Genomic DNA, 14,530 nt, shown 5'->3' with positions numbered 1-14,530 from the left:
TCCTCCCATATTTTCCTCTTGAACAAAAATTCTTACTGTTGATTATATTTAGGCTGACTATGTGTATAATTTATTTTCCAATCCAGGATACTCTAGGGAAAGACAGAATATGTTTTTAATACTTAAGCCAGGACAACAGGCAAACTGGGACCATTCTGGGTAAACCAGAGCATATGGTTTTGCCAGCATCTTGTAAAGTTATCAGACTTCCAGTAACGTAACCGACAGTGGTATATACTTAGATGAATGGTTGCACAGACGGGTAGAAGAGAGTGGATGGCAATTTGGCTTCATCCAGTTGGATTTCCTCTCTAATTTCTCAAGTCGGTGTTACATATTTTATTTGCATAACATTACCCCACTTCCAGAGATACACAATGAAAAATCCATCTTGAGGAAGATGTGGTAGGAAGGAAAGACCAGTTGAATTAAATAGAAAATGTAGTAGTTTATCGCCTCTTGCTTCTTTTTGCTCATTAGTAAAATTAATAGGTTGAATTCCTTGGTCATTTTGATCTCTAAAATGTGTGTATCTAGGAAAGCCCAGGAGTAAATAGAAAATTTCACTCATTTCTAATTTAAAAATGAAACCTTCAAAAAAAAGTTTATGATCTAGAGCAGTAGTGGGCAGAGTATGGACCACAAAATTTGGCCCATTGCCTAATCCTGTATGGCACTCAAGCTGGGAATGGCAGTTATGGGCAAACTTCGATGACAGAGAGCACTAAATTTGAGCCCTAGTTAAGTAAATTTGAGCCCTACTTAAGTAAATTTGATACCTCAACAAGAATCCCATTCTTCTCATTATTAGTTTGGTTTTCCATTAGTAGATTATTATTATAAAACAATTAATATTCTATTATTATGTTTTGAATTCCATCAACCAACAGTGTTTGAAAATTTCTTTCTCTTTCACTGCACGAGTTTGATTTTGCCTCTTGACCTGCAAAGCCTAAAATATTTACTCTCTGGTTCTTTACAGGAAAAGTTTGCTAACCCCTGATCTATTGACTTGTGGTATCAATTTTGTTTCATTCAAACAATACACGCACACACAACAACAATTTCGAGACATGACTTATTATTAATCTCCTTTGCTTTGTCACTGTTTAAATTCAGGTGTGCCCCTGGCTATACCGGCAGCCCAAGCAGCCCCGGAGGCTCCTGCCAAGAATGTGAGTGTGACCCCCATGGCTCACTGCCTGTCCCCTGTGACCCTGTCACAGGGATCTGCACGTGCCGACCCGGAGCCACAGGACAGAAGTGTGACGGCTGCAAACACTGGCATGCGCGCGAGGGCATGGAGTGTGTTTGTACGTATACTAACTTAGCTATTAGTTCTGGGGGCCTTGGTTCCATTTCTATCTCATTTCCAATGAGAAAGACTGACTTTTCTTATTCTGCAATAGCTAGTGCTACTCTTCATTCTCCCTGACACTATCTATCCACCTTCTTCTGCTTGCCTGCTGTTTTAGTCTCCATCCCGCTGAGCCAAGAACAGCTGAGAAAATCTTCAGCATGCTTTAGTCAGTTCATTGAAGACCTACAGCAAAGCTCCCGGAGGCAGATTTTATTTTATTTTGCCCATCTCAGAGTTTGCAGTTTTACCTGAAGCTGACATTGCCTTTGGGACAGATTAAAGGTCTGGGTTTATTAAATTCTTTTAGAATCCTCCTGAATTTGTAATCAGTTGGACAGACACTGTAAGGCTTGAATTACAACTGACTTTTCATTTCCGAGTTTTTACAGAAATCCATGGGCATCCTGCTTCGTAACTTTCTCTTGCCCTACAGAACCTGGAAGCAGTGACAATGAACTCAAGTGTTTTTACTCATATGTTTTGTTTTGTTTTAATAACTGCTTCTGGATTCAGTAATGCCATACTGAACATACATCGAATATCAGTAGTTAAATAGAATTCTTGGATCTTATATAAATTCTAATCTAAAACAGTTATTTATAAATTTAGAGAAGACAGTTATATTATGGTATTCTTTTCCTTGAGGGAATTTACATTAGTGGTCTTAATTCTTTCTAACAAATAGAAATGGAAATTATTTAAGTATCTTTTATTTCAATATTTATTTAATGTATTTACACATGCCAGTATTTCTGGTTTTAACATCTTATGTGTGTCTAAAGCTTAACATTTTAACTAGAATTTTTGTTTGTGCTCTAGTTTGATGAGCTACCTCAAAAGCTAAGGCTGGCTTTTTAGATATGCCAAAAGGTAAAGACTAGGTATGTTTGGGAATATAACTTTTTAAACTTTTTTTCTATGTATTTCAACAGTCTTTGATGAAAGTGTATTGCATTTAAAATAAAAATAAGTGTCATGGTTGATGGGAGGGGAGAGATGAAGTGTAATATGTAATATACATTTACATTATCATATTCAGTTATTGGTATATACATATTCACTCTTCTCAAGTAAAATGGCATATTTTAATGATAATTGAAGTGGACTTCCAATGTAATCCAACTAGCTTTAATATTATTATTAAAAGTAAATTATTAATAAGGAAATATTTAACTAAATAATATATAGATATTACTAACCTAAATGCTAATCTAACAGACCTTGAACTTTAAAGTAATTAATTTTCTAGAGGTGAGATCAGAAAAATCTGATCTCTTTTTCTATGAGTTTGTTGGTTTCTTTGCTCTCTATCCTGTTCCATTGATCTATATGTGTATTTTTGTGCCAGTACCATACTGTTTTGATAACTGTAGCTTTGTAGTAGAGTCTGAAGTCAGGGAGCGTGATTCCTCCAGCTCTGCTCTTCTTTCTCAAGATTGTTTTGGTTCTTTTGTGTATTTTGTTTTTCCGTACAAATTTTAGAATCATTTGTTCTCGTTCTGTGGAAAATACCATTGTATTTTGATAGAGATTGCATCAAATCTGTAGATTGCTTTAGGTAGTATGATCATTTAAACAATACTTACTCTTCCAATCCATAAGCATGGTATATCCTTCCATTTGTTTGTGCTGTCTTCAATTTCTTTAACCAGTGTCTTACAGTTTTACAAGTATAGGTCTTTTACCTCTTTAGTTAGATTTATACCTAGGTATTTTATTCTTTTTGATGCAATTGTAAGTGGGATTGTTTTCTTAATTTCTCTTTCTGATAGTTTGTTGTTAGTGTATAAAAATACAACAGATTTCTGTATATTAATTTTGTGTCCTGCCACTTTACTGAATTCAATGATGAGTTCAAATAGTTTTTGGGCAGTGCCTTTAGGGTTTTCTGTATATAGCATCATGTCATCTGCAAATGGTGACAGTTTTACTTCTTCTTTTCCTTCTATTTTTCTATATCCTTAAGCTAACTTAGAGCAAGAAACCAAAGAATGGATTGACCCAGCACATTTGATCTGCAGGGCCTGTTTTGTCACGTGTGCCTATAGTAGAACTTTATAATGCCCATGAGTGGGAGTGGATGAAAGTAGACTGGTTCTGGCAAGAGAATATTTATGTAGTAAGAGAAATGTCTTCTGAGAAAAGCTTCTTTGGAGCCTGGAGCATGTATTGTACAGTTAATTCTTCTCTCTTTGGTTCATTCTCTAGAAAACACAGTTTAATTTGGCCTACATCATGGATATGTATACCCCAAAATAATGTAGGATAAATAACGTAGGCATGATCACTGCAGTATCTCAGGTGAGCTGCATATTGGTGGAAGGAGTCTCCCTGTATAATTAGTTTATGCTTTTAATTTATTTAACAAATAATTTTAAATTGTGCTGTAGAAGACACAGAGAAAATGCAGAAAGCATGAAAGAACTTTTCTTGACCACCTACATTTCTAAAAGAAACTAATAGCTGCCACGGACAATTGCCAGAGAGCAAGCTAGGGTTTTATTGGATCCAAAATAGTGAATTTCTTGCAGGACACAGGGTTTTTATACGTGGGCATTCCATTACTATCATGAAGAATTTACACAAATAGTCTGTGCCCTTAGTAGGAAATATTTAGATACAAGATTCTCTCATAGTTAGCCAAATTCAACCCACCAACGTTATCAACCCCGCCAAGCCAACTCAGTGCCTGGGCACACCTGACCAGCGTATCTGCTTTCAATCCCAGACATCCCCTACAGCCCCTTCTGCCACACAGGGTTCATCACAGTAGTAATTCTTTAAAGGTTCATCCGTGTTGAGAGCCTACCATTTGTCAAAAATGATGTTAAGCACTTTATATGCTGTTCTTTTCATTCTTGCCACGTCCCCATACATTATTATGCCCACAGTGTGATTTAAAAAAACAAAACAAAACTGAAATCAACTATACCCCAACAAAAATTTTTACATTTGAAATAAATAAATTAAAAAAACTGAATTTAGGTGATTTAAGTCACCTTTCCAAGGTTCACCCTGACTTTTCAACAGAGTTGTGATTTGAACCTAGATCTGTCTGGAAAATCTTACTTTCTTAACCTCTATGCTGACTGTTAATGCAAGACACAAAAAGCAAACATGGTTTTCCCAACATACTCAACATTAATTATTTCAGTTCTTAATTCATTTACTTCTTCTGGGCTTAGAGCCCATCTTACCTCTATGAAGAAGAAAGATAAAATGGGCTTAAAAAAATGAAAAAATTTTAATGTGTATAACGTCAGTAGGTACATACATTTTTTTTTTCTCTGCTAACCATTAAGACTCTTTCCTCTAAGTTTTAAAGCATTGTGGTAGTTATCAGGAGTTCCCTGGTGGTCTAGTGGTTAGGATTCAGAGCTTTCACTGCTGTGGCCCAGGTTCAGTCCCTGGTCGGGGAACTGAGATCCCATGAGCCACATGGTGTGGCCAAAAAACATTATGGTAGTTATGGTAGATTCTTATTCATCAGAGATGGTCAAGTGGAGTCCTGTCCTCTGTGCAGATGAGAAGACACACTAACTGGGTGCTCAGATTTCCTCCAAAGCCTTTTCATTTTTTTCTTGTGGCAATAATTGGAGAGAGCTCTGCAATGCATTCTTTCTTTACAGATGTTGATGAGTTCTGAGTAGATATTTTATTGGATTTCCCAAATCAGGACTTCTTAGTAAGTTAGGTTAATACAAATCCAACTTCTTCTTTCAACCCTCATTCATAATTTACACGTCATTTTATAAAGTGAGAACAACCACCTGCTTTTCTGAAATCTGAGACTCAGCAAGAAAAGCATTATTTATTTAATAGTAAAGTTTTGTATTGGGAAGCACAAAACTTGGATTTTTTCATGTCCTATTTTCTACAGACTAGGAATTAACACTGAACAACTTGTACAATGTTTAAAATAGATTATGAGTGGTGTAGTAAAATATATTATTCTCCTAAAGAACAGAATTTAAAATTAGTAGCTGTTGGCAGGATGTCATTCCATAAAGAGTGCCTGAAATATCATTTTATAAATATCATATTGATGCTATATCTATTTTTATTCAAAGCATATGAAATAATAGGTATATATCAGTTTTATTATTTATAGTCACAATTTATCTAGAATATAACATTTAAGAAGGTGCTTTGCTTGCTAATGTTGCAAAAGCAATCATGAACTGTGTTTTTTTTACCTGTAACCTAAGGTAAACCTAACTAAATGTGGTAACGCACTAACTCTGTAAAATGTGCACTTTCTAGACACTTGATAAAACCCAAGGTTTGAAGTTTTACCCTGACTTGATACTGACCTGCAGAGACACAGTCTAGATTGTTGTTTTTATTTTTATTGTTTTAATTTTATTGAACCCTAGTTGATTTACAGTGTCTTGTTAGTTTCAGCTATACAGCACAGTGATTCCATTTTATATATGTATATTTTTTTTCAGATTTTTTTTCCCTTATAGGTTATTACAAAATATTGAGTATAGTTCCCTGTGCTATACAGTAGGTCCTTGTTAGTTATCTATTTTATATAGATTATTGTTTTTAATAGCCAGTTGCCAGCAAGGATCTATCACAGTAATGCAGAGGCCCTTATATACTATCACTAGAACGCTGCAGTACTCTTATAATCAAAGGTGATTACTAATGGCAGTTTTTGTCCCCTATATATGAGAGCAGGAAAAAAATAGCGGAATGTGGTTGATTACTGTAAAGAAAATGGGACTTTCTATAATAAAAGATGATGAAAAACATCAATTGACCTCCATTTGCTATTTAATGAGTGAGGCTCTGTTGGACATGTGATCACACTCCATCCTAGCCTCTTAAACACCATCCTCTCTCTGTCCCCATTTAATCCCCAAGTACTAGTTCCTATTCAAAGCCCAGTATGTCTATTATAGTTTTCTACAACTCTAAACTGGAGCATGTTGTTCAAATCCAGGCATCAGGATAGCTATAAAAGTAACTTCTGTTCACCCTCCTTACACCTTTTTCACAAATATTTTGTTAGTGAAAGATGCTTTGAGTTTCTTGTTGACAACGTTCTCGGCCTTGGTCCAGGCTAGCAATGTTGTAGAACAGCAACTATCACTCTGATTCCAGGTAATTTTCGTATTGGCCATCAGTCTCAGTGGTTTGTACATCACATTGAGAAAGCCGTTCCATTAGTAGATTAAGGAGTTGTGCTGTTGAACTGTTGTATAGAAGAGGCTGATCACTGTTTCTTTTCTTTTCAGTCAGGCTTTATTTTGAGAGTAAACTCTACTTGATTGCAATTTGCACTCTGCAGAATCCAGGAAGTTTATTAACCTTGAAGAAAAATAGATCACATCATCTTAAAGTTGGAAGTCTTATAAATGAGGTAGTCTAATCATCTTCTATTCGGTGGTGTCCCAGAAACAGACCATCTCCTAATGCAAGGAAGCATGCTATAGTGAAGAGGCTATAGAAGCTTTGAATTCTGGCTGGCCACATAAAAGTTGTGTGACATTCGATTAGTTAACTTTTCTAAACCTCATTTTATTATCCGTAAAGTGGAAATGAAATCCTATGTACATTAGGTGGTGTCTAAGCATAATAGATGTTCAATAAATTTTAGCTGTTCTTATCATCATGGTTATTATTTGATCATTTTTTTCAAAAGCATGATGCTTTGTGCAGCTCCTCAGTTTTTGATGAGATAGTTAGGTCAGGCTAAATTCTGTTTTTTTTATAATTCTAGGCTTTTCAAGTCACTGAAAACCGCTTTTATGGTGACCTTACATTTTTCTCTTCTCTTAAAGTTCTTCAAATACATTATTTATAGATTCATAAACACTATGATTGTAACTCTTTTTCTCATCTTTAAAATTAGGGTATTTATAGTACTTACCTCATAGAATTGCTGTAAACATTAGATGAGATAATGAAGGCAAGACACAACATATTGTCTTCAATGTAGTGAATATTGTGTAGATAAAAGCTACTGTCCCATTATTATTTATAATACTTTCAAAGCTTCCATTTGTTTTTTGAAGAGCTATACCATACTTGAACCATATCGAACTTATTTTTAATATATATTTATATACATAATTTTGTTTAATATTTATATATGTATATATATCACAACTACTTGGTATATGAATAAATTCATCAGCCTCATCCTAAACCTACAGAAAGTCTTTCCCTCTATTCAAAGAACTAACAGGCAAAAAAAAAAAGTATTTTTAATGGGTCTGAAACCACATTTTTATTTTAGAAGATATTTATCTATAAATAATATGGAATAACTGAATCCATTTTAATAAGCCTTAAATAAATGCTAAGCTAAAACTTTCTTCTTGAAGAAGAAAGAGGAAAGAGAAATATACAATCCATACCCAAGGAATTTTCAATGGCCTTAATGTAGAAGAATTAAATTAAAACACACACATTAACACACAAATTTTATCTTTTGTTAGAAATGTATATTTACTCATTTTATCCCTTTTTGATTAGAGCAGACAATTTTTGTATCTTTACCTAAAATTGGTTAATAGGTTTGGCCTTTTTAAAAATATGCAATGCACTCGTTTCAGCTTTGGCTTCTTTGTTTTGGATGCAGTGTGTGAATTTTTTGTGACAGTAAGCCAGTAGTTATTATGCATGGGGGACTCTGGTAGAAATGCAGTATTTTGTACTAATTGCTAACGGAAAGATCTGTAATATCAGTTGCATGATTTGCCCCTTACATGTGCCCAGCTATAACAACCTGAATGTAGTATTGCATTTGCTAGTATTAGACACAAATTTATCCTGACACTTTTATAAGCAAAGCCTCAAAAACATTTAGTCATGTAAAATATAATCATAGTCTTGAAGTATTTGCTTTTGCTCCCATGCATTTCAGGCCGAATCTCATTTTATAGCCTTATCTCTCTTGCTGAAGAGGAGAATGGTTTGGAGAGGTTCCTTGGGGGTCTTGATTATAAGATAGGTGTTAATTTACACTGAGCAGTTACTGCACCCTTATCAAAGAACAATTTTTTACATAATGTGAATATTCCTTGTCTCTATGCACTCTTCAGATCTTCCCTATCATAGTGAATTAAACGTGGTTTTAATTTGCATCCCATTTCCAGTGTTTGTTGCCAGACATTTCAGACTTTTTGAGGACAAATTAAAGTAGCTTGTGGTGTAAGTTAAATATTTTGTGTCAGGATAAAATAGCAAACCATTATGTAAAGGGCACATTTCCCCATGTGTTTATCTTATAACTGCATGAACTAGACTTGTACAGAAGCTTTGAAAAAAATCCCATGGCTGTCGAATTCATAAGTCTTTCTGACCCATTTGGACAGATGTTAGTATATGACTTGGAGCATACTATAAAACTTACCTTTCATCTATGGAAATATGCTTGTACTTTGTTCCCCCAAAAGCAGATACGGAGACCATAAGACATGGGATAATAATAGACCTTTGGACACAGAGACATAAAATGGAACTATGAGTCCTTGAAAGAGCAATTAAGTACATTTTCATTTCAACAACTGAAGATGAGGAACCAAAACAGATGGGCAGGGGGTAGAATAAATGACAGAAAAATCCGTATCCATCATGCCTCTTGGTATTCTAGCTCACCCATTTACTCTGTAGCGTGTTACAGTAAATCAGATCTAGTTCTGCATTCCAGTCCCTGATTTCAGCTTGTCTGAAGTGAAAACTGAGAATACTGAGAAAACTTTTCCCTGAAAATTTCTGGAACCATCAGTAAGGAGCCTCTAGCCATACGATTATCAATGAGCTGATTCAATTCCTCTTAGAAATGGGTAGGTTATGAATTATAGATAAATTAGAGAAAGAGCTAGCAAAGTATTTCTGAAGCACATACACTACCCTAAAAAGCATAGTGAGATGTCATATTATCAAGTATCTTTCAAGATCTTGAAAGTGAAAAAAGAGCACAGTGCTTTGAATGGAACTTTTAAAGCAGTGATGAACTTGGATTCAGTGGGAAAGGAACCTTCACATTCTTCTTAACTTTGAATAAAATTAAGAACTGTTGTTAATACTTTTTAACCTATGAATTGCAACTTGAAGTCTCTAAGCTGAATTCACATTCTAAATCACACATGCGAAACTTGAGAAAGTTTATCAGTTATCTATTGCTACTACTCCAAAAGTTAATAGTTGTTGATAATATACAGCAACTATATATATCCTCACTATTCGGTAGGTTGGCAATTTGAACAGGGTCCCCTTGGATAGTTGTTTTGTTATCATGCGGCGGGGCGGGTTCCTAGATGGCCTTATTCACCTAATAGGACCTCAGCTAGAATGGTTGGATCTGCCTTTCTGTTGTACATGTTGCCTCTCTTCCTCAAGAAGGCTAGCCTGGGATTTTTCACAAGGCAGCAGGATTCCAGAAGTGTGGAAGCAGAAACTGTGAAACTCCTTGAAGCTAAGGCTCAGTGTCCCTCTGAAGCATTCTGATGGTCAGAGTTTGTCATAAAGCCAACCCAGATTCAAAGGGGGATGTGCGGGGGAATAGACTCCACCTCTTAATGGGAGGAGCAGCAAAGAAATGGTAAACACTTTTAACCCTCCCTCCTCCCCAGAAAGGAGCATCATCTTTATCTGGCCAGTAACCCAACTGTGTCCTTTCTTTTATTAACGTTTTGTATATCTTTTCTTCCCCTCCATTCCTCCATTCCAATACCATTCCTGTGTCAATATTACCTCATGCAGGTATCATAGCAATCATCTCCTTGACATCAGTCGGTTTCTGCCTCTCCAATCACAAGACAATTTTCTCTCTCTGGCAATTGTTTTTATTACTATTCTGTTCCTCACATATCTGTGTGATTCTTCATTTCACATCACATATAGTGTTCTCACATTCAGACATTTCCTATTTGGCCAATATTTTTATCTCTATTTCTCTATCTCTTTCTCTCCCTCTCTCTATTCTTCTCTCAGTCCTCTCCTTGTAACTCCCTGATCTTCTCCAAAATATTTTTTGCTCTCCTTTCACAAAGATAATAGTAAGCAAATATTTATTGATTATTTACTATGTGCAAGACACTTTCTTAGGCACTGTGACCAAAGTTGATTAAGGTCGAGAGAAACAATATATAAACACATAAAATGAAAAGATAGCCTATACATGCATGAATGTTAAGATAAAAAGACAAAGGGAATACAGTAGTGGTTGGTGGGGACAGTAATTTCAGAGTCATCAGGGCCTTCTCTGAGGAAGTAACACTTGAGCACTTGACCTAGATCTCCAGAAGTCACATGGGTGAAGGTGAAGAAGGAAGTGTTCTTGGCAGAGGAGACAGCAAGTGAAATGACCTCTTCCAAATCCTTGCTCCCTTTAGGGTAGAGCATCCCTAAAGTTTGTTACCTGGCCCAGTGGTTCTAAACTCTGGCTATATGATGGGATCATCTGGACTCTCTTAAATATACTGATGCCTGGGCCTCACCACAGATGCATCAAATCAGATTCTCTGGAGGTGGGTAGGGGAAACACCTGGATACCTGTATTTTGTAAATCGCCATGATTTGTATGCAGCCAAGATGGAGAACCACTGACCTACAGTAGTGCTTTTCAAACATTAACATGCATAGGTCACATGGGAATCTTTCTTAAATACAGATTCTGGTTCACTAGATCTAGGATAGAGCCCAAGATTCTGTATTTCTAACAAGCTCCCAGGTCATGCCATTGCTGTTGATCTGGTAGTTATTCAAAGTGTGGTGCTCAGACCAGAGTATTAGTGTTCACCTGGGAGTTTGTTAGAGAAGCACATGCTCGGTCAGAGAATCAGAAACCAGGTGATTCAGTCACCTCGTGAATCAGAAGTGCTAGGGGTATGGCCCAGCCTCCTGTGATTTAAGAAAGCCCTCAGATGATTCTGAAACCCACTCAAGTGTGAGAATCAGACTGGGTCTTGGTATTTCGACATAGTCAATTTGGTACCTAATTGTGTTCCAGGTTGTGTTTTCTACAGTTGCTTCATGTCAAGAGGTCTGTTGAAGCTTCTCAAGCACTTGCATTGAACTGAGGGTTTGAAGCCACAGCATTCTCTTGCTTTTACTTAGTTTCCGTGCAGAGCAAATTCTCTTTCGTTCTGACTAGAAGAGGAAGAGATCCAGCTCTAGTTTCAGATTTCACCTCCAGCTCCCAAAGCCTCTTTGTTCACTCAGCTTGAAAGACATCAGGAGCTTACAGCGCCCCTGCAGGTGACAGTCAACACTTACAGGTGTCACCTGCAAGGAGTTGATTTATTAAAAGCCCTGCTGGGGCAGTTTAATCCCTGTGAAGGGATATTGTAACTCACCTCTAACTGCTGTCCCATCACAAAATCACTCTCTGTACTACTTCTCTTTGTTTACAAGCTTTAGTTAATGGTTTTCTCTCCATTAGGCAGCTCAAGGGAGTCCTGTTTAGAGAACTAATTGAATTCTTGCCAGTTTGGGGCATGATCCAAAGCTGCTCCAAATCTCAGTATTTTTCATGTTATATATTTTCCTCTCTTCTAACATGTATATAGTTTTTATACCTCTATCTGCAGAATGTAAGCTAGAAATTGTAACTGTATGCATGAACGCATATCTATCATAAATATGGTAGCACGTGCTTCTTGGCATGGAGATGCTACATCTCATTACTCTGATGCAAAGAGTGAAAAAAAATTTTTGAACTAAAAATCCAAACTGAATAGGTATATTTTATAAAGCCTCGAAAAGAATCAATATCTTTTAATTTTAGAAATTGTACTATCTATGAGATTCATGTGATAATGGTGAAGAAACCATTGTTTCTCTCCACCACCCTACTACCATCCATCCCCCTTCCACCACCCCTAAATTTGAATAGTCCCTCTTTCTAATCATTGAAAAAATATAGGTAGAACACTAGCACTCTTGGCTACTTCAAGAATAAAGTTTTCCTGGCTTTTGGCAATTATTTATCCACAAGACAGGATTAGGTTGATCATCAAAGTAGGAATTTGTGGGACTGCATCTAATCATGAGTGATAATGTGCTGAATAGTTAAAGAGGAAGAGTTGGCAAATGCATAAGTAAGTAAGTGAACAAGTAAGTAATAAATAAATACATTTCATCATGAGAAAAAATAAATTGTAAAAAGAAGAGTTCTTTTGACTTTTAAAAATATTCTTCTCAATAGATGTCAAGCTAAAGAGTCATACAGTTTTTGAATATGTAATACCTGAAGCATGTGGAGACCCAATTGCTATAGACACTCCACATTGCAATCTAATGGGGCAATGTATACATTTTTAGATTCCAAAGCATATTTTATTGCCAATTACAGATTTCCTCTAGATTGTTCGTGTGGGACTCTCTGGGGCGTTTATAATGTTTTATAGTCCATGTTTTACCTCTCCTTTAGTACTTAGGTGATACACTCGTTTACCCTCAAAATCCATTTGCTCCTCCTCTTTGGTTCCTCAGTTTATATCATCGTCCATATTTCAGGTTCCGGGCAACAGGCATGTCTGCTCTTTTGTTGTTCTTTTCATCTTTTATCAACCGGCATCCATTCGAAAGCATTGATTATCTGAGATGAGAAGCATCATCTTTCACAGAATAATACTTAGGCCATAAAATATTTCATAGCTGAAATCTTTGCACACCTGCCTGGGACGCTTAGCAGAAGTAAACATCCTTTGCTGTTTCCCTTTCACAGTTTGTGGAGATGAGTGCACCGGCCTTCTTCTCGGTGACTTGGCCCGCCTGGAGCAGATGGCCACGGGCATCAACCTCACTGGCCCACTGCCCGCTCCTTATAAAATTCTGTACAGTCTTGAAAATAGGACTCAGGAACTCAAGGTAGGTTGGAGCAGTAACAGCAAGAGCCAGGGAAAAAATGACAGAAGCTTCCAAAGGGGTAATTGCCGTAATTGGTAAATGCTCTTCCCATTGTCCCAAATCAAGGCAGGCAGCCGTTAGGGAAATTCAGAGACTTTCTAAACCAGTGTTTTTCAAACTTGAGAACTATAATTTACTGATTGCTCTTATGGAAAAAGAGGCTCATGTACCCCCAGTGTTTGGCCTAAATCAATTTTATTATGTTCCTTAAATATGTGCAAACATAAAATCAGATATGAACTCCTTATACTTAATAGCTCTATAAAATCAAAACAAATTCATCTTTACAAAAGCCTAAAAAAAATAAAATTCAAATTAAAAACATTAATATAAAATAACAGATGATTTTTGCTGAAAGCAAATTGCTACTTGCAACAAGAATATCATACTGACTACTTCCACATAGGTTCTTTCATCAGCATGTGACATGTGGTAACTCAGTTCTCCTACCTTTCCACAATTTGAACTAGAGAACTCTTTGTGAGGGGTCCTGAAATGACATTTGGCATCACTTGACAAGTTCCCATGATTTATGTGCTCAATCTGCCATATGATCAAACAGGCATGCAAATGTAGGTGCTAAGATCAAGTGGCTCTGTGCATCTCTCAGGTGCCCAGCCTGGGTTCCAGAAATGCTTACATTAACATTTAAGTTTACTGTCAACATGAAAATGCAAGGTGAAAATTTTGTACTAGAGAATGAGGAGACTTTTGAAAGTACTTCAACAAGAACTAATTTTGTTGTAAGAGAAACACTATTCTAAGACATCATTAAAGCTTTCAGTAGTTAATGGGATAAAGAGGAAATGTTAAGGAAATTGGAGTTGTTTCACCTGATTAAAAAAAAGATGAAAAGTGACTCCTTATACACTATCAGTCAATTACTGGATATTTATTAAGAAACTCTGGAATGCCCCAGTATTGCACTTGGTTCCCCAGGGGTTTCATGACCCCTATAATGCAGTCACTACCCTTAGGAAGCTTAGAGTCTATGTGGTTTAAAAATAGTTAAACAATAATTAAACAATTAGCAAAAATACATAATTACCACGTGCTTTATAGAAATTTGACATACAGTAGAGTTCAAAGATTGGAGAAATAGATAAGATCCAGAGTAACCAGGGAATACATCATTAATGAAAGTATAATTTGTGTTAGAACTTGAAGGATAGAAACAATTTCAATAGGCAGAGAATTATTGGTGAAGACTGGAGAAAGAAATCGAAGATTTATTCACTAGGCACTGGTGGACATTCTTCTAGGGAATATATTCTTTAATTTAGACCACAACCTTCAAAG

At 36.2% G+C, this 14,530-nt stretch overlaps 1 protein-coding gene across 2 annotated transcripts in view; it reads left to right on the top strand.

Annotated features, from left to right (window-relative positions):
• LAMA2 (laminin subunit alpha 2) overlaps nt 1–14,530 on the top strand; it is a 626,305-nt gene that overhangs the window by 466,573 nt on the left and 145,202 nt on the right. For both annotated transcript variants that reach the window (XM_082406304.1, XM_082406303.1), the window contains exons 32-33: nt 1,120–1,313; nt 13,050–13,192. In XM_082406304.1, coding sequence (XP_082262430.1) covers nt 1,120–1,313; nt 13,050–13,192 — 337 coding nt within the window. The remainder of the gene's footprint in view (nt 1–1,119; nt 1,314–13,049; nt 13,193–14,530) is intronic.

Source organism: Balaenoptera borealis (genome assembly GCF_965194805.1).
Source record: "Balaenoptera borealis genome assembly, chromosome: 9".
In the NCBI taxonomy this organism is placed as follows: domain Eukaryota; kingdom Metazoa; phylum Chordata; class Mammalia; order Artiodactyla; family Balaenopteridae; genus Balaenoptera; species Balaenoptera borealis.
Note: the sequence above shows the minus strand (reverse complement) of the source record. Positions and strands in the feature narration are given on the sequence as shown.